The 25,703-nt window shown below is 47.2% G+C and overlaps 1 protein-coding gene across 1 annotated transcript; it reads left to right on the plus strand.

The window, feature by feature from the left end:
* Positions 1–6: 6 nt before the first annotated feature.
* Positions 7–25,147, plus strand: LOC124026210 (chromosome transmission fidelity protein 18 homolog). Its single transcript, XM_046339321.1, has 14 exons — positions 7–629; positions 5,725–5,925; positions 6,023–6,140; positions 11,363–11,552; positions 12,730–12,822; positions 16,015–16,067; positions 18,387–18,525; positions 20,202–20,285; positions 20,338–20,475; positions 23,083–23,180; positions 23,654–23,777; positions 23,883–24,019; positions 24,086–24,179; positions 24,663–25,147. The coding sequence occupies exons 1-14, from the start codon at positions 542–544 to the stop codon at positions 24,939–24,941; spliced, it is 1,836 nt and encodes a 611-aa protein (XP_046195277.1). The 5' UTR covers positions 7–541; the 3' UTR covers positions 24,942–25,147.
* Positions 25,148–25,703: the final 556 nt, after the last annotated feature.

A 25,703-nucleotide genomic window follows, 5' to 3' on the forward strand; every position in this document is an offset into this window, starting at 1 on the left:
ATTTTGAGACTTCCGCGAACACTTGTGAAATAGATCAATGAGATAAATGAACAATTCTTCCTTATTAGTTGTTAATTTTCCTTAAATCTAAAAGGCACAATCTAGATTCAAGCCAATGTTTTAAGTAGTTGAACATATTATTACTCCAACTTCGTGAAAAATGACAAATTGACACGTTTTCATTTTCGGCAGAAACAACTTTATATCAGAAAAGTGTGGACTTTGATTTTTTGACTGGCTGCACATGCGCAGTTTGTCGTGTCGTCGCCATAACAGCACCAACAAATGGAATTGGTTGATTTCTATTGGACAAGCAGCTTAGTCTTTGTCTGGATCATCCAATCACAAGCGAGAAAACAAAATTAACCCGGAAATAGTTAACCCAAAGAGTTTACCGCGAAATTGAGCAGACAGACGGGGAGAAGACAAAAACGAAGAAACACGGAACCGACTGAAAAAGTAGTATTGCATATAGATATTATTATCATATTTATACACCTCGGCTGTCCGGTACATACCGGTCAACTTTGACTGACTACTAATGGACGAGTATGACGAGATGTTCGGGATAGAGGACGAGTATGAACAACAGTTCGCTGATGAGCTGGAGGTCCTGGCTGAGATGGACTGTGAGTTGTAGCCTAGTTAGATAAAGGATAAAAGTTAGTCTGGTCAAGATTTTAAAAAATATCCAAAAGTCTTCTTATTATTAAACCGACGTTTCTAAACGCGGGGCGATTTGTTTGTTTCTCACCTGGGCGTCAGGTGATATAATATAGCCACGTTTTGAAAAGTCGCTTTATAGGGTCGTCAATAGTTAAAAATGTATTTGTCACATGAGCCGACTACAACAGGTGTAGTAGACCTCACAGTGAAATGCTGAATACAACAGGTGTAGTAGACCTCACAGTGAAATGCTGAATACAACAGGTGTAGTAGACCTCACAGTGAAATGCTGAATACAACAGGTGTAGTAGACCTCACAGTGAAATGCTGAATACAACAGGTGTAGTAGACCTCACAGTGAAATGCTGAATACAACAGGTGTAGTAGACCTGACAGTGAAATGCTGAATACAACAGGTGTAGTAGACCTCACAGTGAAATGCTGAATACAACAGGTGTAGTAGAGCTGACAGTGAAATGCTGAATACAACAGGTGTAGTAGACCTTACAGTGTAATGCTGAATACAACTGGTGTAGTAGACCTCACAGTGAAATGCTGAATACAACAGGTGTAGTAGACCTCACAGTGAAATGCTGAATACAACAGGTGTAGTAGACCTTACAGTGTAATGCTGAATACAACAGGTGTAGTAGACCTCACAGTGAAATGCTGAATACAACAGGTGTAGTAGACCTTACAGTGAAATGCTGAATACAACAGGTGTAGTAGACCTCACAGTGAAATGCTGAATACAACAGGTGTAGTAGACCTCACAGTGAAATGCTGAATACAACAGGTGTAGTAGACCTCACAGTGAAATGCTGAATACAACAGGTGTAGTAGACCTCACAGTGAAATGCTGAATACAACAGGTGTAGTAGACCTCACAGTGAAATGCTGAATACAACAGGTGTAGTAGACCTCACATTGAAATGCTGAATACAACAGGTGTAGTAGACCTCACAGTGAAATGCTGAATACAACAGGTGTAGTAGACCTCACAGTGAAATGCTGAATACAACAGGTGTAGTAGACCTCACAGTGAAATGCTGAATACAACAGGTATAGTAGACCTCACAGTGAAATGCTGAATACAACAGGTGTAGTAGACCTCACAGTGAAATGCTGAATACAACCGGTGTAGTAGACCTCACAGTGAAATGCTGAATACAACAGGTGTAGTAGACCTCACAGTGAAATGCCTTTACAGGTCATACTAACGAGCCCTTCCCCCAAAATGCATAGTTAAAAGTAGGAACAGATGTAGTAGTTCTCTAGGAACAGATGTAGTAGTTCTCTAGGAACAGATGGAGTAGTTCTCTGGGAACAGATGTAGTAGTTCTCTAGGGACAGATGTAGTAGTTCTCTAGGAACAGATGTAGTAGTTCTCTAGGAACAGATGTAGTAGTTCTCTAGGAACAGATGGAGTAGTTCTCTAGGAACAGATGGAGTAGTTCTCTAGGAACAGATGGAGTAGTTCTCTAGGAACAGATGGAGTAGTTCTCTAGGAACAGATGGAGTAGTTCTCTAGGAACAGATGGAGTAGTTCTCTAGGAACAGATGGAGTAGTTCTCTAGGAACAGATGGAGTAGTTCTCTAGGAACAGATGGAGTAGTTCTCTAGGAACAGATGGAGTAGTTCTCTAGGAAGAGATGTAGTAGTTCTCTAGGGAGAGATGGAGTAGTTCTCTAGGAACAGATGGAGTAGTTCTCTAGGAACAGATGGAGTAGTTCTCTAGGAACAGATGGAGTAGTTCTCTAGGAACAGATGTAGTAGTTCTCTAGGAACAGATGGAGTAGTTCTCTAGGAACAGATGGAGTAGTTCTCTAGGAACAGATGGAGTAGTTCTCTAGGAACAGATGGAGTAGTTCTCTAGGAACAGATGGAGTAGTTCTCTAGGGACAGATGGAGTAGTTCTCTAGGGACAGATGGAGTAGTTCTCTAGGAACAGATGGAGTAGTTCTCTAGGAACAGATGGAGTAGTTCTCTAGGAACAGATGTAGTAGTTCTCTAGGAACAGATGGAGTAGTTCTCTAGGAACAGATGGAGTAGTTCTCTAGGAACAGATGGAGTAGTTCTCTAGGAACAGATGTAGTAGTTCTCTAGGAACAGATGGAGTAGTTCTCTAGGAACAGATGGAGTAGTTCTCTAGGAACAGATTGAGTAGTTCTCTAGGAACAGATGGAGTAGTTCTCTAGGAAGAGATGGAGTAGTTCTCTAGGAACAGATGGAGTAGTTCTCTAGGAACAGATGGAGTAGTTCTCTAGGAACAGATGGAGTAGTTCTAAGAGCTGTTAGGGTTCCCATGTCTCCATGTTACAGCTCTTGGTTAGGGTTCCCATGTCTCCATGTTACAGGTCTTGGTTAGGGTTCCCATGTCTCCATGTTACAGGTCTTGGTTAGGGTTCCCATGTCTCCATGTTACAGCTCTTGGTTAGGGTTCCCATGTCTCCATGTTACAGGTCTTGGTTAGGGTTCCCATGTCTCCATGTTACAGCTCTTGGTTAGGGTTCCCATGTCTCCATGTTACAGGTCTTGGTTAGGGTTCCCATGTCTCCATGTTACAGCTCTTGGTTAGGGTTCCCATGTCTCCATGTTACAGCTCTTGGTTAGGGTTCCCATGTCTCCATGTTACAGGTCTTGGTTAGGGTTCCCATGTCTCCATGTTACAGGTCTTGGTTAGGGTTCCCATGTCTCCATGTTACAGGTCTTGGTTAGGGTTCCCATGTCTCCATGTTACAGGTCTTGGTTAGGGTTCCCACAGGGCCATGTCTCCATGTTACAGGTCTTGGTTAGGGTTCCCATGTCTCCATGTTACAGGTCTTGGTTAGGGTTCCCATGTCTCCATGTAACAGCTCTTGGTTAGGGTTCCCATGTTACAGGTCTTGGTTAGGGTTCCCATGTTACAGGTCTTGGTTAGGGTTCCCATGTCTCCATGTTACAGCTCTTGGTTAGGGTTCCCATGTCTCCATGTTACAGGTCTTGGTTAGGGTTCCCATGTCTCCATGTTACAGGTCTTGGTTAGGGTTCCCATGTCTCCATGTTACAGGTCTTGGTTAGGGTTCCCATGTCTCCATGTTACAGGTCTTGGTTAGGGTTCCCATGTCTCCATGTTACAGGTCTTGGTTAGGGTTCCCATGTCTCCATGTTACAGGTCTTGGTTAGGGTTCCCATGTCTCCATGTTACAGGTCTTGGTTAGGGTTCCCATGTCTCCATGTTACAGGTCTTGTTACAGGTCTTGGTTAGGGTTCCCATGTCTCCATGTTACAGGTTCCCATGTCTCCATGTTACAGGTCTTGGTTAGGGTTCCCATGTTCCATGTTACAGGTCTTGGTTAGGGTTCCCATGTCTCCATGTTACAGGTCTTGGTTAGGGTTCCCATGTCTCCATGTTACAGGTCTTGGTTAGGGTTCCCATGTCTCCATGTTACAGGTCTTGGTTAGGGTTCCCATGTCTCCATGTTACAGGTCTTGGTTAGGGTTCCCATGTCTCCATGTTACAGGTCTTGGTTAGGGTTCCCATGTCTCCATGTTACAGGTCTTGGTTAGGGTTCCCATGTCTCCATGTTACAGGTCTTGGTTAGGGTTCCCATGTCTCCATGTTACAGGTCTTGGTTAGGGTTCCCATGTCTCCATGTTACAGGTCTTGGTTAGGGTTCCCATGTCTCCATGTTACAGCTCTTGGTTAGGGTTCCCATGTCTCCATGTTACAGGTCTTGGTTAGGGTTCCCATGTCTCCATGTTACAGGTCTTGGTTAGGGTTCCCATGTCTCCATGTTACAGGTCTTGGTTAGGGTTCCCATGTCTCCATGTTACAGGTCTTGGTTAGGGTTCCCATGTCTCCATGTTACAGGTCTTGGTTAGGGTTCCCATGTCTCCATGTTACAGGTCTTGGTTAGGGTTCCCATGTCTCCATGTTACAGGTCTTGGTTAGGGTTCCCATGTCTCCATGTTACAGGTCTTGGTTAGGGTTCCCATGTCTCCATGTTACAGGTCTTGGTTAGGGTTCCCATGTCTCCATGTTACAGGTCTTGGTTAGGGTTCCCATGTCTCCATGTTACAGCTCTTGGTTAGGGTTCCCATGTCTCCATGTTACAGGTCTTGGTTAGGGTTCCCATGTCTCCATGTTACAGCTCTTGGTTAGGGTTCCCATGTCTCCATGTTACAGGTCTTGGTTAGGGTTCCCATGTCTCCATGTTACAGCTCTTGGTTAGGGTTCCCATGTCTCCATGTTACAGCTCTTGGTTAGGGTTCCCATGTCTCCATGTTACAGGTCTTGGTTAGGGTTCCCATGTCTCCATGTTACAGCTCTTGGTTAGGGTTCCCATGTCTCCATGTTACAGCTCTTGGTTAGGGTTCCCATGTCTCCATGTTACAGGTCTTGGTTAGGGTTCCCATGTCTCCATGTTACAGCTCTTGGTTAGGGTTCCCATGTCTCCATGTTACAGGTCTTGGTTAGGGTTCCCATGTCTCCATGTTACAGGTCTTGGTTAGGGTTCCCACAGGGCCATGTCTCCATGTTACAGGTCTTGGTTAGGGTTCCCACACGGCCATGTTACAGGTCTTGGTTAGGGTTCCCATGTCTCCATGTTACAGCTCTTGGTTAGGGTTCCCATGTCTCCATGTTACAGCTCTTGGTTAGGGTTCCCATGTCTCCATGTTACAGGTCTTGGTTAGGGTTCCCATGTCTCCATGTTACAGGTCTTGGTTAGGGTTCCCATGTCTCCATGTTACAGGTCTTGGTTAGGGTTCCCACAGGGCCATGATGTGTGTGTATTCTGATGTGTGTGTGTGTGTGTGTGTGTGTGTGTGTGTGTGTGTGTGTGTGTGTGTGTGTGTGTGTGTGTGTGTCTCTGTGTATGTGTGTGTATTATAATGTGTGTGTGTGTGTGTCTCTCATTACATTACATTTAAGTAATTTAGCAGACGCTCTTATCTCTGTGTGTGTGTGTATTCTGATGTGTTTCTCTCTGTGTGTGTGTGTCTCTCTGTGTGTGTGTGTGTATTCTGATGTGTGTGTGTGTGTGTATTCTGATGTGTGTCTCTCTGTGTGGTCAGTTAATCCAGCTCCTTCCACTAAACGGTCAGAGTTCCGGAAGCAGAAGCCTCAGTCGTTCCAGGAAGCCATCACCGCTGGTGACCAGCCACTCAGGAGCCAATCACAGGCATCGTCAGAACGGAGCCTCGGCCAATTGGAAGGCCCGTCTGTGGCGTGTGACGGAGAGGACATAGAACACCTGCTGGCGGACGAGCCAATCAGTGAGTAGCTCTTCCCTCTTCTCTGCCGTTAGTGTTATGACGTGAGAGAGAGTACTGTGGTGACTCTTGTCGTTGATGTATTTGAATCCGTGTGTAGCTCCCAAGGCTAAGCGTCTGAGGCAGGATGTGGCTAAGAAGCTGTTTGAGGTGTCTCAGGTTGATGACATCACCCCCCCGTCGTCTCCAGAGGAGTTCCATCGAACCCCGAGCAGCAGGTAGGACCGTAGGATCAAAGGTCATACTGGAACCAGCTGACCAGCCCTCTAATAACCCACTAGAACCAGCTGACCAGCCTTCTAATAACCCACTAGTACATCAACTAGAACCAGCCCTCTAATAATCCACTAGTACATCAACTAGAACCAGCTGACCAGCCCTCTAATAACCCACTGGAACCAGCTGACCAGCCCTCTAATAACCCACTGGAACCAGCTGACCAGCCCTCTAATAACCCACTGGAACCAGCTGACCAGCCCTCTAATAACCCACTAGTACATCAACTAGAACCAGCCCTCTAATAACCCACTAGTACATCAACTAGAACCAGCCTTCTAATAACCCACTAGTACATCAACTAGAACCAGCCCTCTAATAACCCACTAGTACATCAACTAGAACCAGCTGACCAGCCCTCTAATAACCCACTGGAACCAGCTGACCAGCCCTCTAATAACCCACTGGAACCAGCTGACCAGCCCTCTAATAACCCACTGGAACCAGCTGACCAGCCCTCTAATAACCCACTGGAACCAGCTGACCAGCCCTCTAATAACCCACTGGAACCAGCTGACCAGCCCTCTAATAACCCACTGGAACCAGCTGACCAGCCCTCTAATAACCCACTAGTACATCAACTAGAACCAGCCCTCTAATAACCCACTAGTACATCAACTAGAACCAGCTGACCAGCCCTCTAATAACCCACTGGAACCAGCTGACCAGCCCTCTAATAACCCACTGGAACCAGCTGACCAGCCCTCTAATAACCCACTAGTACATCAACTAGAACCAGCTGACCAGCCCTCTAATAACCCACTGGAACCAGCTGACCAGCCCTCTAATAACCCACTGGAACCAGCTGACCAGCCCTCTAATAACCCACTGGAACCAGCTGACCAGCCCTCTAATAACCCACTGGAACCAGCTGACCAGCCCTCTAATAACCCACTGGAACCAGCTGACCAGCCCTCTAATAACCCACTGGAACCAGCTGACCAGCCCTCTAATAACCCACTGCAACCAGCTGACCAGCCCTCTAATAACCCACTGGAACCAGCTGACCAGCCCTCTAATAACCCACTGGAACCAGCTGACCAGCCCTCTAATAACCCACTGGAACCAGCTGACCAGCCCTCTAATAACCCACTGGAACCAGCTGACCAGCCCTCTAATAACCCACTGGAACCAGCTGACCAGCCCTCTAATAACCCACTAGTACATCAACTAGAACCAGCCCTCTAATAATCCACTAGTACATCAACTAGAACCAGCCCTCTAATAACCCACTAGTACATCAACTAGAACCAGCCCTCTAATAACCCACTAGTACATCAACTAGAACCAGCCCTCTAATAACCCACTAGTACATCAACTAGAACCAGCCCTCTAATAACCCACTAGTACATCAACTAGAACCAGCCCTCTAATAACCCACTAGTACATCAACTAGAACCAGCCCTCTAATAACCCACTAGTACATCAACTAGAACCAGCCCTCTAATAACCCACTAGTACATCAACTAGAACCAGCCCTCTAATAACCCACTAGTACATCAACTAGAACCAGCCCTCTAATAACCCACTGGAACCAGCTGACCAGCCCTCTAATAACCCACTAGTACATCAACTAGAACCAGCCCTCTAATAACCCACTAGTACATCAACTAGAACCAGCTGACCAGCCCTCTAATAACCCACTGGAACCAGCTGACCAGCCCTCTAATAACCCACTGGAACCAGCTGACCAGCCCTCTAATAACCCACTGGAACCAGCTGACCAGCCCTCTAATAACCCACTGCAACCAGCTGACCAGCCCTCTAATAACCCACTGCAACCAGCTGACCAGCCCTCTAATAACCCACTGGAACCAGCTGACCAGCCCTCTAATAACCCACTGGAACCAGCTGACCAGCCCTCTAATAACCCACTGGAACCAGCTGACCAGCCCTCTAATAACCCACTGGAACCAGCTGACCAGCCCTCTAATAACCCACTAGTACATCAACTAGAACCAGCCCTCTAATAACCCACTAGTACATCAACTAGAACCAGCCCTCTAATAACCCACTAGTACATCAACTAGAACCAGCCCTCTAATAACCCACTAGTACATCAACTAGAACCAGCCCTCTAATAACCCACTAGAACCAGCTGACCAGCCCTCTAATAACCCACTAGTACATCAACTAGAACCAGCCCTCTAATAACCCACTAGTACATCAACTAGAACCAGCCCTCTAATAACCCACTAGAACCAGCTGACCAGCCCTCTAATAACCCACTAGTACATCAAGTTGGTATTGATCTGTCCCAATAGGTGGTTTCAGGCCCTGTCTGATGGTTGGTATTGATCTGTCCCAATAGGTGGTTTCAGGCCCTGTCTGATGGTTGGTATTGATCTGTCCCAATAGGTGGTTTCAGGCCCTGTCTGATGGTTGGTATTGATCTGTCCCAATAGGTGGTTTCAGGCCCTGTCTGATGGTTGGTATTGATATAGTTGGTATTGATCTGTCCCAATAGGTGGTTTCAGGCCCTGTCTGATTGTTGGTATTGATCTGTCCCAATAGGTGGTTTCAGACCCTGTCTGATGGTTGGTATTGATCTAGTGGTATTGATCTGTCCCAATAGGTGATTTCAGGCCCTGTCTGATGGTTGGTATTGATATAGTTGGTATTGATCTGTCCCAATAGGTGTTTGGTATTGATATAGTTGGTATTGATCTGTCCCAATAGGTGGTTTCAGGCCCTGTCTGATGGTTGGTATTGATCTGTCCCAATAGGTGGTTTCAGACCCTGTCTGATGGTTGGTATTGATCTGTCCCAATAGGTGGTTTCAGGCCCTGTCTGATGGTTGGTATTGATCTGTCCCAATAGGTGGTTACTGTCTGATGGTTGGTATTGATCTGTCCCAATAGGTGGTTACTGTCTGATGGTTGGTATTGATCTGTCCCAATAGGTGGTTACTGTCTGATGGTTGGTATTGATCTGTCCCAATAGGTGGTTTCAGGCCCTGTCTGATGGTTGGTATTTATCTGTCCCAATAGGTGGTTTCAGGCCCTGTCTGATGGTTGGTATTGATATAGTTGGTATTGATCTGTCCCAATAGGTGGTTTCAGGCCCTGTCTGATGGTTGGTATTGATCTGTCCCAATAGGTGGTTTCAGGCCCTGTCTGATGGTTGGTATTGATCTGTCCCAATAGGTGGTTTCAGACCCTGTCTGATGGTTGGTGTTGATCTGTCCCAATAGGTGGTTTCAGGCCCTGTCTGATGGTTGGTAATTGATATAGTTGGTATTGATCTGTCCCAATAGGTGGTTTCAGGCCCTGTCTGATGGTTGGTATTGATCTGTCCCAATAGGTGGTTTCAGGCCCTGTCTGATGGTTGGTATTGATCTGTCCCAATAGGTGGTTTCAGGCCCTGTCTGATGGTTGGTATTGATCTGTCCCAATAGGTGGTTTCAGGCCCTGTCTGATGGTTGGTATTGATATAGTTGGTATTGATCTGTCCCAATAGGTGGTTTCAGGCCCTGTCTGATTGTTGGTATTGATCTGTCCCAATAGGTGGTTTCAGACCCTGTCTGATGGTTGGTATTGATCTAGTGGTATTGATCTGTCCCAATAGGTGATTTCAGGCCCTGTCTGATGGTTGGTATTGATATAGTTGGTATTGATCTGTCCCAATAGGTGTTTGGTATTGATATAGTTGGTATTGATCTGTCCCAATAGGTGGTTTCAGGCCCTGTCTGATGGTTGGTATTGATCTGTCCCAATAGGTGGTTTCAGACCCTGTCTGATGGTTGGTATTGATCTGTCCCAATAGGTGGTTTCAGGCCCTGTCTGATGGTTGGTATTGATCTGTCCCAATAGGTGGTTACTGTCTGATGGTTGGTATTGATCTGTCCCAATAGGTGGTTACTGTCTGATGGTTGGTATTGATCTGTCCCAATAGGTGGTTACTGTCTGATGGTTGGTATTGATCTGTCCCAATAGGTGGTTTCAGGCCCTGTCTGATGGTTGGTATTTATCTGTCCCAATAGGTGGTTTCAGGCCCTGTCTGATGGTTGGTATTGATATAGTTGGTATTGATCTGTCCCAATAGGTGGTTTCAGGCCCTGTCTGATGGTTGGTATTGATCTGTCCCAATAGGTGGTTTCAGGCCCTGTCTGATGGTTGGTATTGATCTGTCCCAATAGGTGGTTTCAGACCCTGTCTGATGGTTGGTGTTGATCTGTCCCAATAGGTGGTTTCAGGCCCTGTCTGATGGTTGGTAATTGATATAGTTGGTATTGATCTGTCCCAATAGGTGGTTTCAGGCCCTGTCTGATGGTTGGTATTGATCTGTCCCAATAGGTGGTTTCAGGCCCTGTCTGATGGTTGGTATTGATCTGTCCCAATAGGTGGTTTCAGGCCCTGTCTGATGGTTGGTATTGATCTGTCCCAATAGGTGGTTTCAGGCCCTGTCTGATGGTTGGTATTGATCTGTCCCAATAGGTGGTTTCAGACTCTGTCTGATGGTTGGTATTGATCTGTCCCAATAGGTGGTTTCAGGCCCTGTCTGATGGTTGTTACTGATCTGTCCCAATAGGTGGTTTCAGGCCCTGTCTGTTGGTGGTTATTGATCTGTCCCAATAGGTGGTTTCAGGCCCTGTCTGATGGTTGGTATTGATATAGTTGGTATTGATCTGTCCCAATAGGTGGTTACTGTCTGATGGTTGGTATTGATATAGTTGGTATTGATCTGTCCCAATAGGTGGTTTCAGGCCCTGTCTGATGGTTGGTATTGATCTGTCCCAATAGGTGGTTTCAGGCCCTGTCTGATGGTTGGTATTGATATAGTTGGTATTGATCTGTCCCAATAGGTGGTTTCAGGTCCTGTCTGATGGTTGGTATTGATCTGTCCCAATAGGTGGTTTCAGGTCCTGTCTGATGGTTGGTATTGATATAGTTGGTATTGATCTGTCCCAATAGGTGGTCTCAGGCCCTGTCTGATGGTTGGTATTGATCTGTCCCAATAGGTGGTTTCAGGCCCTGTCTGATGGTTGGTATTGATCTGTCCCAATAGGTGGTTTCAGGTCCTGTCTGATGGTTGGTATTGATCTGTCCCAATAGGTGCTTTCAGGCCCTGTCGGATGGTTGGTGTTGATCTGTATGTATGTGTGTGTGTGTGTGTGTGTGTGTGTGTGTGTGTGTGGTGTGTGTGTGTGTGTGTGTGTGTGTAGACCCCAGCTAATCCCGGTGATCTTGGACATCAGTGGCTTCGCAGCCATCCAGGAGTCTCCTCGGAGAGTCACCGCGGCAACGTCGTGTCACGTTCTGAAGCGCCCCCCGGCCGAGGGGGGATACGTTAGCGTGACGGACCAGACAGGAAACCGCGTCTACCTCCGACAGACAGACGACCTGAGGGGAAAGGTAAACTTTTAGCCAATCACTGAGCTTTACCTGATCCACCAATCATCTCTCTCTCTGTCTCCCTTATTTACTGTCTTATAGGACCCCAGTCACCTCTCTCTGTCTCCCTTATTTACTGTCTTATAGGACCCCAGTCACCTCTCTCTCTGTCTCCCTTATTTACTGTCTTATAGGACCCCAGTCACCTCTCTCTCTGTCTCCCTTATTTACTGTCTTATAGGACCCCAGTCACCTCTCTCTGTCTCCCTTACCTCTCTCTCTTTACTGTCTTATAGGACCCCAGTCACCTCTCTCTCTGTCTCCCTTATTTACTGTCTTATAGGACCCCAGTCACCTCTCTCTCTGTCTCCCTTATTTACTGTCTTATAGGACCCCAGTCACCTCTCTCTGTCTCCCTTATTTACTGTCTTATAGGACCCCAGTCACCTCTCTCTCTGTCTCCCTTATTTACTGTCTTATAGACCCCAGTCACCTCTCTCTCTGTCTCCCTTATTTAGTCTTATAGGACCCCAGTCACCTCTCTCTCTCTCTGTCTCCCTTATTTACTGTCTTATAGGACCCCAGTCACCTCTCTCTGTCTCCCTTATTTACTGTCTTATAGGACCCCAGTCACTCTCTCTCTGTCTCCCTTATTTACTGTCTTATAGGACCCCAGTCACCTCTCTCTTTCTGTCTCCCTTATTTACTGTCTTATAGGACCCCAGTCACTCTCTCTCTGTCTCCCTTATTTACTGTCTTATAGGACCCCAGTCACCTCTCTCTCTGTCTCCCTTATTTACTGTCTTATAGGACCCCAGTCACCTCTCTCTCTCTGTCTCCCTTATTTACTGTCTTATAGGACCCCAGTCACCTCTCTCTCTGTCTCCCTTATTTACTGTCTTATAGGACCCCAGTCACCTCTCTCTCTGTCTCCCTTATTTACTGTCTTATAGGACCCCAGTCACCTCTCTCTGTCTCCCTTATTTACTGTCTTATAGGACCCCAGTCACCTCTCTCTCTGTCTCCCTTATTTACTGTCTTATAGGACCCCAGTCACCTCTCTCTCTGTCTCCCTTATTTACTGTCTTATATTTACTGTCCCAGTCACCTCTCTCTGTCTCCCTTATTTACTGTCTTTTACTGTCTTATAGGACCCCAGTCACCTCTCTCTGTCTCCCTTATTTACTGTGTCTTTTAGGCTGTGGACCCCAGTGCTTTTCGTAGCTCCCATAATGCATTGGGTTTGCTGGCTGTTCCCATCGAGGTACTGAGAGAACAGGTGGCAGAGAAGGTGAGTACACCCCCACACATACAGCTAACCTTGCGGGGGGACACAATTCATTTTCCGTAAACCTAACACGTACTCTTAACCTAATCCTAACCATAACCCCAAAACGGAACCCTAGCTCCTAACCCTAGCTCTTAACCCTTAACCTAATCCTAACCATAACCCCAAAACGGAACCCTAGCTCCTAACCCTAGCTCCTAACCCTTAACCTAATTCTAATCTTAACCCTAGCTCCTAACCCTAGCTCCTAACCCTAGCTCCTAACCCTAGAACTAACCCTAGAACTAACCCTAGAACTAACCCTAGCTCCTAACCCTAGCTCCTAACCCTAGCTCCTAACCCTAGCTCCTAACCCTAGCTCCTAACCCTAGCTCCTAACCCTAGCTCCTAACCCTAGCTAGCCTAACCCTAGCTCCTAACCCTAGCTCCTAACCCTAGCTCCTAACCCTAGCTCCTAACCTTAACCTAAGCTCCTAACTCTAGCTCCTAAACTCTAGCTCCTAACTCTAGCTCCTAACTCTAGCTCCTAACCCTTAACCTCCTAAGCTCCTAACTCTCCTAAGCTCCTAACTCTAGCTCCTAATCCTAGCTCCTAACCCTAGCTCCTAACCCTAGCTCCTAACCCTAGCTCCTAACCCTAGCTCCTAACCCTAACCTAACCCTAGCCCTAACCCTAGCTCCTCCTAAACCCTAGCTCTAGCTCCTAACCCTAGCTCCTAACCCTAGCTCCTAACCCTAGCTCCTAACCCTAGCTCCTAACCCTAGCTCCTAACCCTAGCTCCTAACCCTAGCCCTAACCCTAGCTCCTAACCCTAGCTCCTAACCCTAGCTCCTAACCCCTAGCTCCTAACCCTAGCTCCTAACCCTAGCTCCTAACCCTAGCTCCTAACCCTAGCTCCTAACCCTAGCTCCTAACCCTAGCTCCTAACCCTAGCTCCTAACCCTAGCTCCTAACCCTAGCTAACCCCTAACCCTAGCTAACCCCTAACCCTAGCTCCTAACCCTAGCTCCTAACCCTAGCTCCTAAGCTCCTAACCCTAGCTCCTAACCCTAGCTCCTAACCCTAGCTCCTAACCCTAGCTCCTAACCTTAGCTCCTAACCCTAGCTCCTAACCCTAGCTCCTAACCCTAGCTCCTAACCCTAACCCCTCCTAACCCAAAGACCTAACCCTAGCTAACCCTAAGCCCCTAACCCTAGCTCCTAACCCTAGCTCCTAACCCTAGCTCCTAACCCTAGCTCCTAACCCTAACCTAATCCTAACCTTAACCCAAAGACTAACCCTAGCTCCTAACCCTAGCTCCTAGCCCTAGCTCCTAACCCTAGCTCCTAACCCTAGCTCCTAACCCTTAACCTAATCCTAACCTTAACCCAAAGACTGAACCCTAGCTCCTAACCCTAGCTCCTAACCCTAGCTCCTAACCCTTAACCTAATTCTAATCTTAACCCTAGCTCCTAACCCTTAACCTAATTCTAATCTTAACCCTAGCTCCTAACCCTAGCTCCTAACCCTAGCTCCTAGAAACAGCATTTGGGGACCAACAAAATGTTCCCAGTTTGTTAAATTTTAGTTTGTTTACTATTCTACTTCTGGTCGTATAGTTAAACCTTCACCTTAAACATGTCCACACACACCCTTCCAACGTCTAGAGCTGACTGTTTCTGACTGAGCTGACTGTTTCTGACTGAGCTGACTGTTTCTGACTGAGCTGACTGTTTCTGACTGAGCTGACTGTTTCTGACTGAGCTGACTGAGCTGACTGTTTCTGACTGAGCTGACTGTTTCTGACTGAGCTGACTGTTTCTGACTGAGCTGACTGTTTCTGACTGAGCTGACTGTTTCTGACTGAGCTGACTGTTTCTGACTGAGCTGACTGTTTCTGACTGAGCTGACTGTTTCTGACTGAGCTGACTGTTTCTGACTGAGCTGACTGTTTCTGACTGAGCTGACTGTTTCTGACTGAGCTGACTGTTTCTGTCTGAGCTGACTGTTTCTGACTGTTTCTGACTGTTTCTGACTGTTTCTGACTGTTTCTGACTGTTTCTGACTGTTTCTGACTGTTTCTGTCTGTTTCTGACTGAGCTGACTGTTTCTGACTGAGCTGACTGTTTCTGACTGAGCTGACTGTTTCTGACTGAGCTGACTGTTTCTGTCTGAGCTGACTGTTTCTGACTGAGCTGACTGTTTCTGACTGAGCTGACTGTTTCTGACTGAGCTGACTGTTTCTGACTGAGCTGACTGTTTCTGACTGAGCTGACTGTTTCTGACTGTTTCTGACTGAGCTGACTGTTTCTGACTGAGCTGACTGTTTCTGACTGAGCTGACTGTTTCTGACTGAGCTGACTGTTTCTGTCTGTTTCTGACTGAGCTTACTGTTTCTGACTGAGCTTACTGTTTCTGACTGAGCAGCTGACTGTTTCTGACTGAGCAGCTGACTGTTTCTGACTGAGCAGCTGACTGTTTCTGACTGAGCAGCTGACTGTTTCTGACTGAGCAGCTGACTGTTTCTGACTGAGCAGCTGACTGTTTCTGACTGAGCAGCTGACTGTTTCTGACTGAGCAGCTGACTGTTTCTGACTGAGCAGCTGACTGTTTCTGACTGAGCAGCTGACTGTTTCTGACTGTTTCTGTCTGAGCTGACTGTTTCTGTCTGAGCTGACTGTTTCTGTCTGAGCTGACTGTTTCTGTCTGAGCTGACTGTTTCTGACTGTTTCTGACTGAGCTGACTGTTTCTGACTGAGCTGACTGTTTCTGACTGAGCTGACTGTTTCTGACTGTTTCTGACTGAGCTGACTGTTTCTGACTGTTTCTGACTGAGCTGACTGTTTCTGACTGAGCTGACTGTTTCTGACTGAGCTGACTGTTTCTGACTGAGCTGACTGTTTCTGACTGAGCTGACTGTTTCTGACTGTCTGACTGTAGCTGACTGTTTCTGTCTGTTTCTGTCTGTTTCTGACTGACTGAGCTGACTGTTTCTGACTGACTTAGCTGACTGTTTCTGACTGACTTAGCTGACTGTTTCTGCCTGTTTCTGTCTGACTTAGCTGACTGTTTCTGACTGAGCTGACGGTTTCTGACTGTTTCTGACTGACTGAGCTGACTGTTTCTGAGCTGACTGTTTCTGTCTGTTTCTGACTGACTGAGCTGTCTGTTTCTGACTTTCTGTCTGTTTCTGGTTTTCTGACTGTTTCTGCAGCGTCATCGCCAAGTGGTGGAGGAATCTCAGCGCCTGACAGAGCGACTCAACAGGTGTGTGTGTGTGTACATGCAGTACCAATCTAAAGTTACTCATTCAAGGGGTTTTCTTTATGTTGAATAATAGTGAAGACATCAAAACTATGAAATAACACATATGGAATCATGTAGTAACCAAAAAGTGTTAAACAAATCCAAATATATTTGAGATTCTTCAAAGTTGCCACACTTGGCTTTGATGACAGCTTTGCACAACCTTGGAATTCTCTCAACCAGCTTCATGAGGAATGCTTTTCCAGCAGTCTTGAAGGAGTTCCCACATATGCTGAGCACTTGTTGGCTGCTTTTCCTTCACTCTGCTGTCCAACTCATCCCAAACCATCTCAATTGGGTTGAGGTCAGGTGATTGTGGAGGCCAGATCATCTGATGCAGCACTCCATCACTCTCCTTCTTGGTCAAATAGCCCTTATACAGCCTGGAGGTGTGTTGGGTCATTGTCCTGTTGAAAAACAAATGATGGTCCCGCTAAGCTCAAACCAGATGGGATGGCGTATCGCTGCAGAATGCTGTGGTAGCCATGCTGGTTAAGTGTGCCTTGAAATGTAAATATATCACTGACCGTGTCACCAGCAAAGCACCATCACACCACCTCCTCCTCAGTGCTTCACGGTGGGAACCACACACCATCACACCACCTCCTCCTCAGTGCTTCACGGTGGGAACCACACACCATCACACCTCCTCCTCCTCAGTGCTTCACGGTGGGAACCACACACCATCACACCATCACACCTCCTCCTCCTCAGTGCTTCACGGTGGGAACCACACACCATCACACCACCTCCTCCTCAGTGCTTCACGGTGGGAACCACACACCATCACACCACCTCTTCCATGCTTCACGGTGGGAACCACACACCATCACACCACCTCCTCCTCAGTGCTTCACGGTGGGAACCACACACCATCACACCACCTCTTCCATGCTTCACGGTGGGAACCACACACCACCTCATCCATGCTTCACGGTGGGAACCACACACCATCACACCACCACCTCCTCCATGCTTCACAGTGGGAACCACACATGTGGAGATCATCCGTTCAGTGTACCTACTCTGCGTCTCACAAAGACACAGCGGTTGGGTCAACAGACCAAAGGACAGATTTCCACTGGTCTAATGTCCATTGTTCGTGTTTCTTGGCCCAAGCAAGTCTCTTCTTCTTATTGATGTCCTTTAGTAGTGGTTTCTTTGCAGCCATTCGACCATGAAGGCCTGATTCAAACAGTCTCCTCTGAACAGTTGATGTTGAGATGTGTCTGTTACTTGAACTGCGTGAAGCATTTATTTGGGCTGAAATTTCAGAGGCTGGTAACTCTAATGAAATGATCCTCTGCAGCAGAGGTAACTCTGGGTCTTCCTTTCCTGTGGCGGTCCTCATGAGAGACAGTTAACTCTAATGAACTTATCCTCTGCAGCAGAGGTCACTCTGGGTCTTCCTTTCCTGTGGCCGTCCTCATGAGAGCCAGTTAACTCTAATGAACTTATCCTCTGCAGCAGAGGTCACTCTGGGTCTTCCTTTCCTGTGGTGGTCCTCATGAGAGCCAGTTAACTCTAATGATCTTATCCTCTGGTGGTCCTCATGAGAGCCAGTTAACTCTAATGATCTTATCCTCTGGTAACTCTGGGTCTTCCTTTCCTGTGCCAGTCCTCATGAGAGCCAGTTTCATCATAGTGCTTGATGGTTTTTGCGACTGCACTTGAAGAAAGTTTCAAAATTCTTGAAATGTTCCATATTGTCTGACCTTCATGTCTTAAAGTAATGATGGACTGTTGTTTCTCTTTGTTTATTTGAGCTGTTCTTGCCATAATATGGACTTGGTCTTTTACCAAATAGGGCTGTCTTCTGTATACCACCCCTACCTTAAAGCATTAAGAGGGAAAGAAATTCCACAAATTAACGTTTAACAAGGCACACCTGTTAATTGAAATGCATTCCAGGTGACTACCTCGTGAAGCTGGTTGAGAGAATGCGAAGTGTGCAAAGCTGTCATCAAGGCAAAGGGTGGCTACTTTTAAGAATCTCAAATATAAAATATTTTATATATATATATATTGTTTAATATTTTTTGGTTACTACATGATTCCATATGTGTTATTTCATAGTTCTGATGTCTTCACAATTATTCTACAATGTAGAAAATAGTAAAAATAAAGAAAAACCCTTGAATGAGAAGGTGTGTCTAAACATTTGACTGGTACTGTATCAGGTGAACACACACCTGATAGATATTGTTGTTTCTGTACATTAATACTTGTTTATAGCATAAACGTGTGTGTGTGTGTGTGCGTGTGTGTGTGTGTATTCAGTCAAGTGGATGAAGAGTTTGGAGAGCTGGACGGTAGACAGAGAGAAGAGGGGGATCGAGAGGAGGAGGAGGAGGAATCTTCTCGTCTCTGGGTGGATCAGTTTTCTCCTCAACACTACACTGAACTACTCAGCGACGACGTGAGTGGTGGAGGTTGGGGAACAGGACTGGTGGAGGAGGTTGGGGAACAGGACTGGTGGTGGAGGTTGGGGAACGGACTGGTGGAGGAGGTTGGGGAACGGGACTGGTGGAGGAGGTTGGGGAACGGGACTGGTGGAGGAGGTTGGGGAACGGGACTGGTGGAGGAGGTTGGGGAACGGGACTGGTGGAGTAGGTTGGGGAACGGGACTGGTGGAGTAGGTTGGGGAACGGGACTGGTGGTGGAGGTTGGGGAACGGGACTGGTGGAGGAGGTTGGGGAACAGGACTGGTGGAGGAGGTTGGGGAACAGGACTGGTGGTGGAGGTTGGGGAACAGGACTGGTGGTGGAGGTTGGGGAACAGGACTGGTGGAGGAGGTTGGGGAACAGGACTGGTGGAGGAGGTTGGGGAACGGGACTGGTGGAGGAGGTTGGGGAACGGGACTGGTGGAGGAGGTTGGGGAACAGGACTGGTGGAGGAGGTTGGGGAACAGGACTGGTGGAGGAGGTTGGGGAACAGGACTGGTGGAGGAGGTTGGGGAACAGGACTGGTGGAGGAGGTTGGGGAACAGGACTGGTGGAGGAGGTTGGGGAACAGGACTGGTGGAGGAGGTTGGGGAACAGGACTGGTGGAGGAGGTTGGGGAACAGGACTGGTGGAGGAGGTTGGGGAACAGGACTGGTGGAGGAGGTTGGGGAACAGGACTGGTGGAGGAGGTTGGGGAACAGGACTGGTGGAGGAGGTTGGGGAACAGGACTGGTGGAGGAGGTTGGGGAACGGGACTGGTGGAGGAGGTTGGGGAACAGGGACTGGTGGAGGAGGTTGGGGAACAGGACTGGTGGAGGAGGTTGGGGAACAGGACTGGTGGAGGAGGTTGGGGAGGAGGTGGAGGAGGTTGGGGAACAGGACTGGTGGAGGAGGTTGGGGAACAGGACTGGTGGAGGAGGTTGGGGAACAGGACTGGTGGAGGAGGTTGGGGAACAGGACTGGTGGAGGAGGTTGGGGGACTGGTGGAGGAACTGGTGGAGGAGGTTGGGGGACTGGTGGAGGAGGTTGGGGGACTGGTGGAGGAGGTTGGGGGAAGGGGTGGAGGAGGTTGGGGGACTGGTGGAGGAGGTTGGGGACTGGTGGAGGAGGTTGGGGGACTGGTGGAGGAGGTTGGGGGACTGGTGGAGGAGGTTGGGGGACTGGTGGAGGAGGTTGGGGAACGGGACTGGTGGAGGAGGTTGGGGGACTGGTTGAGGGACTGGTGGAGGAGGTTGGGGAACGGGACTGGTGGTGGAGGTTGGGGAACGGGACTGGTGGAGGAGGTTGGGGAACTGGTGGAGGAGGTTGGGGGACTGGTGGAGGAGGTTGGGGAACGGGACTGGTGGAGGAGGTTGGGGGGACTGGTGGAGGTTGGGGAGGACTGGTGGGGAACGGGACTGGTGGAGGTTGGGGAACGGGACTGGGAGGAGGTTGGGGAACGGGACTGGTGGAGGAGGTTGGGGAACGGGACTGGTGGAGGAGGTTGGGGAACGGGACTCTAACGGATTACATTGAATCTTTTACTTCCCAAGCCTGTGTGTGTGTATAATTACTGTGTGTTGTTAATTTCTGTGTGTATAGTGTCTGTGTATGTAATTGCTGTGTGCATATTGTGTGTGTGTATATTGTGTGTGTCTGTGTGTGTGTGTAGTTCACCAACCGCTGTTTGCTGAAGTGGCTGAAGCTGTGGGACCAGGTGGTGTTTGGACGAGAGAGGAAGACACGCCCACCCCCAGCCGAGAGGCCCGACCAGAACACAGCCAATCAGGACCAGGGACTTCAATAAGGGCCGGGGTCGCTTTAATTCCACCAACCGGAGCCAGGGGAACTTTAATCAAGCCAATCAGAAATTTAAGACCAAGAGTCAGATCACTGAGGAGCTTCTGGAGGCCGAACTGGACCAGTACAAAAGGCCCAGATACAAGGTAGGTAGACCTACACAGACTGATAGATACAAGGTAGGTAGACCTACACAGACTGATAGATACAAGGTAGGTAGACCTACACAGACTGATAGATACAAGGTAGGTAGACCTACACAGACTGATAGATACAAGGTAGGTAGACCTACACAGACTGATAGATACAAGGTAGGTAGACCACACAGACTGATAGATACAAGGTAGGTAGACCTACACAGACTGATAGATACAAGGTAGGTAGACCTACACAGACTGATAGATACAAGGTAGGTAGACCTACACAGACTGATAGATACAAGGTAGATAGACCTACACAGACTGACAGATACAAGGTAGATAGACCTACACAGACTGACAGATACAAGGTAGATAGACCTACACAGACTGATAGATACAAGGTATATAGTCCTACACAGACTGATAGATACAAGGTATATAGTCCTACACAGACTGATAGATACAAGGTATATAGTCCTACACAGACTGATAGATAAAAGGTAGGTAGACCTACACAGACTGATTGATACAAGGTAGGTAGACCTACACATCACACAGACTGATAGATAAAAGGTAGGTAGACCTACACAGACTGATAAATACAAGGTAGGTAGACCTACACAGACTGATAGATACAAGGTAGGTAGACCTACACAGACTGATAGATACAAGGTAGGTAGACCTACACAGACTGATAGATACAAGGTAGGTAGACCTACACAGACTGATAGATACAAGGTAGGTAGACCTACACAGACTGATAGATACAAGGTAGGTAGACCTACACAGACTGATAGATACAAGGTAGGTAGACCTACACAGACTGATAGATACAAGGTAGGTAGACCTACACAGACTGATAGATACAAGGTAGGTAGACCTACACAGACTGATAGATACAAGGTAGGTAGACCTACACAGACTGATAGATACAAGGTAGGTAGACCTACACAGACTGATAGATACAAGGTAGGTAGACCTACACAGACTGATAGATACAAGGTAGGTAGACCTACACAGACTGATAGATACAAGGTAGGTAGACCTACACAGACTGATAGATACAAGGTAGGTAGACCTACACAGACTGATAGATACAAGGTAGATAGACCTACACAGACTGACAGATACAAGGTAGATAGACCTACACAGACTGATAGATACAAGGTATATAGTCCTACACAGACTGATAGATACAAGGTATATAGTCCTACACAGACTGATAGATACAAGGTATATAGTCCTACACAGACTGATAGATAAAAGGTAGGTAGACCTACACAGACTGATTGATACAAGGTAGGTAGACACATCACACAGACTGATAGATAAAAGGTAGGTAGACCTACACAGACTGATAAATACAAGGTAGGTAGACCTACACAGACTGATAGATACAAGGTAGGTAGACCTACACATCACACAGACTGATAGATACAAGGTAGATAGACCTACACAGACTGATTAATACAAGGTAGGTAGACCTACACAGACTGATAAATACAAGGCAGGTAGATCACACAGACTGATAGATACAAGGTAGGTAGACCTACACAGACTGATTGATACAAGGCAGGTAGACCTACACAGACTGATTGATACAAGGTAGGTAGACCTACACAGACTGATTGATACAAGGTAGGTAGACCTACACAGACTGATAGATACAAGGTAGGTAGACCTACACAGACTGATAGATACAAGGCAGGTAGACCTACACAGACTGATAGATACAGGTAGGTAGACCTACACAGACTGATAGATACAAGGTAGGTAGACCTACACAGACTGATAAATACAAGGCAGGTAGACCTACACAGACTGATAAATACAAGGCAGGTAGACCTACACAGACTGATAAATACAAGGCAGGTAGACCTACACAGACTGATAAATACAAGGTAGATAGACCTACACAGACTGATAAATACAAGGTAGGTAGACCTACACAGACTGATAGATACAAGGTAGGTAGACCTACACAGACTGATAAATACAAGGTAGGTAGACCTACACAGACTGATAAATACAAGGTAGGTAGACCTACACAGACTGATAGATACAAGGTAGGTAGACCTACACACACAGACTGATAGATACAAGGTAGATAGACCTACACAGACTGATTAATACAAGGTAGGTAGACCTACACAGACTGATAAATACAAGGCAGGTAGATCTACACAGACTGATAGATACAAGGTAGGTAGACCTACACAGACTGATAAATACAAGGCAGGTAGACCTACACAGACTGATTGATACAAGGTAGATAGACCTACACAGACTGATTGATACAAGGTAGATAGACCTACACAGACTGATAGATACAAGGCAGGTAGACCTACACAGACTGATAAATACAAGGTAGATAGACCTACACAGACTGATAGATACAGGGTAGGTAGACCTACACAGACTGATAGATACAAGGTAGGTAGACCTACACAGACTGATAAATACAAGGTAGACCTAGATCACACAGACTGATAAATACAAGGTAGATAGACCTACACAGACTGATAAATACAAGGCAGATAGACCTACACAGACTGATAAATACAAGGCAGGTAGACTCACACATAGCAGGTTAATCTGTCCTCCTCCCACTAGGTGGTGCTGCTGTCTGGTCCTCCGGGTTTAGGGAAGACCACTCTGGCCCACATCATCGCTAAGCATGCTGGGTACAACGTGGTGGAGATTAACGCCAGGTGGGTTTAAGGACTTCAAGTTGATGCTCTGGTTTCCCATAGTAACCAAGGGGTTGTTGACGCTGTGGTTTCCCATAATAACTAAGGGGTTGTTGACGCTGTGGTTTTCCATAGTAACTAAGGGGTTGTTGACGCTGTGGTTTTCCATAGTAACTAAGGGGTTGTTGACGCTGTGGTTTTCCATAGTAACTAAGGGGTTGTTGATGCTGTGGTTTCCCATAGTAACGAAGGGGTTGTTGATGCTGTGGTTTCCCATAGTAACTAAGGGGTTGTTGATGCTGTGGTTTCCCATAGTAACTAAGGGGTTGTTGATGCTGTGGTTTCCCATAGTAACTAAGGGGTTGTTGATGCTGTGGTTTTCCATAATAACTAAGGGGTTGTTGACGCTGTGGTTTCCCATAGTAACTAAGGGGTTGTTGATGCTGTGGTATCCCATAATAACTAAGGGGTTGTTGACGCTGTGGTTTCCATAGTGATGACCGCAGTGCGGAGCTGTTCCAGAAGCGTATCGACACAGCGACCCAGATGAGGTCAGTGCTGGGAGCCAATGAGAAGCCTAACTGCCTCATCATCGACGAGATCGACGGAGCGCCCGCCGTAAGTCCCGCCCACCGCTCCGTCCCTGCCCTTCTATTGGACCACTCTCACCTAGCCTCATATCAGAGTAATACCTCTCTCTCTCTCTCTGTGATTGGTCGGCAGGCTGCCATCAGCATCCTATTGGCCACTCTGAACAGGAAGGACAGCCAGGGGGCGGAGTCAGAGGCGGAGCCTCTAAAGAAGAAGAAGAAAAAAGAGTCGGTCCTCCTCCGACCAATCATCTGCATCTGTAACGACCTGTAAGAGACGGAGGGGGGGAGGGGTTTATCTCTATCTGTGATCTGATTGGTTCTCTGTCCTGTCAGGTATGTTCCAGCCCTGAGGCCTCTGAGGCAGCAGGCGTTTCTATTGGCCTTCCCCCAGACACAGCCTTCCCGCCTGGCACAGAGACTGGCTGAGGTAATCTTTGTTTTAATTTTCTTAGTGGTGATGCACCATGTCAGACCAGCCATGATGGGGGTCTTTATGTTAATGTGTGGGTTAGATCTCCAGAGGTCAAGGGTCATGAAGACTGACATGTCAGACCAGCCATGATGGGGGTCTTTATGTTAATGTGTGGGTTAGATCTCCAGGGGTCAAGGGTCATGAAGACTGACATGTCAGACCAGCCATGATGGGGGTCTTTATGTTAATGTGTGGGTTAGATATCCAGGGGTCAGGGGTCATGAAGACTGACATGTCAGACCAGCCATGATGGGGTCTTTATGTTAATGTGTGGGTTAGATCTCCAGGGGTCAAGGGTCATGAAGACTGACATGTCAGACCAGCCATGATGGGGGTCTTTATGTTAATGTGTGGGTTGGATCTCCAGGGGTCAAGGGTTATGAAGACTGACATGTCAGACCAGCCATGATGGGGTCTTTATGTTAATGTGTGGGTTAGATCTCCAGGGGCCAGGGTATGAAGGCTGACATGGGGACTCTGATGGCTCTCTGTGAGAAGACGGACAATGACATCAGATCCTGCATAAACACACTGCAGGTACACACACACACACACACACACACACACACACACACACACACACACACACACACACACACACACACACACACACACACACACACACACACACACACACACACACACACACTGTGTTTCCAGATTATAAGAGCTACCATGTATTACAACAATATCAAGGGTCCAAACACTGATCCCTGAGGAACACCTGTCTGTACACATTATCTCACAGTTGACAACTGGGATGGAAAATGACTGAGAATGAGAGGAGTGGCAATATCGTCCTCTATCTGCCATATCTTCAATATTAGTCTACTAGAAAGTCTGTTCCCTCAGGCCTGGAGGGAAGCTAAAGTCATTCTACTACTTAAGAATAGTAAAGCCCTCTACTGGCTCATAGCCGACCAATCAGCCTGTTACCAACCCTAACATGCTGACCAATCAGCCTGTTACCAACCCTAACATGCTGACCAATCAGCCTGTTACCAACCCTAACATGCTGACCAATCAGCCTGTTACCAACCCTAACATGCTGACCAATTAAAAATGTAGGGTAAGTAACATTATATAAGGAAGCATTGTTTAAAGTGGCTAGTGATATATTTACATAATTTCCCATCAATTCCCAAGGACAACAACCACCCGAGCCACTGCCTGTTCACCCCGCTATCATCCAGAAGGCGAGGTCAGTACAGGTGCATCAAAGCTGGGACCGAGAGACTGAAAAACAGCTTCTATCTCAAGGCCATCAGACTGTTAAACAGCCACCACTAACATTGAGTGGCTGCTGCCAACACACTGACTCAACTCCAGCCACTTTAATAATGGGAATTGATGGGAAATGATGTAAAATATTTCACTTGCCACTTTAAACAATGCTACCTTATATAATGTTTACATACCCTACATTATTCATCTCATATGTATACGTATATACTGTACTCTACATCATCGACTGCATCT

Source organism: Oncorhynchus gorbuscha, unplaced genomic scaffold (assembly GCF_021184085.1).
Source record: "Oncorhynchus gorbuscha isolate QuinsamMale2020 ecotype Even-year unplaced genomic scaffold, OgorEven_v1.0 Un_scaffold_2643, whole genome shotgun sequence".
NCBI classification, from domain to species: domain Eukaryota; kingdom Metazoa; phylum Chordata; class Actinopteri; order Salmoniformes; family Salmonidae; genus Oncorhynchus; species Oncorhynchus gorbuscha.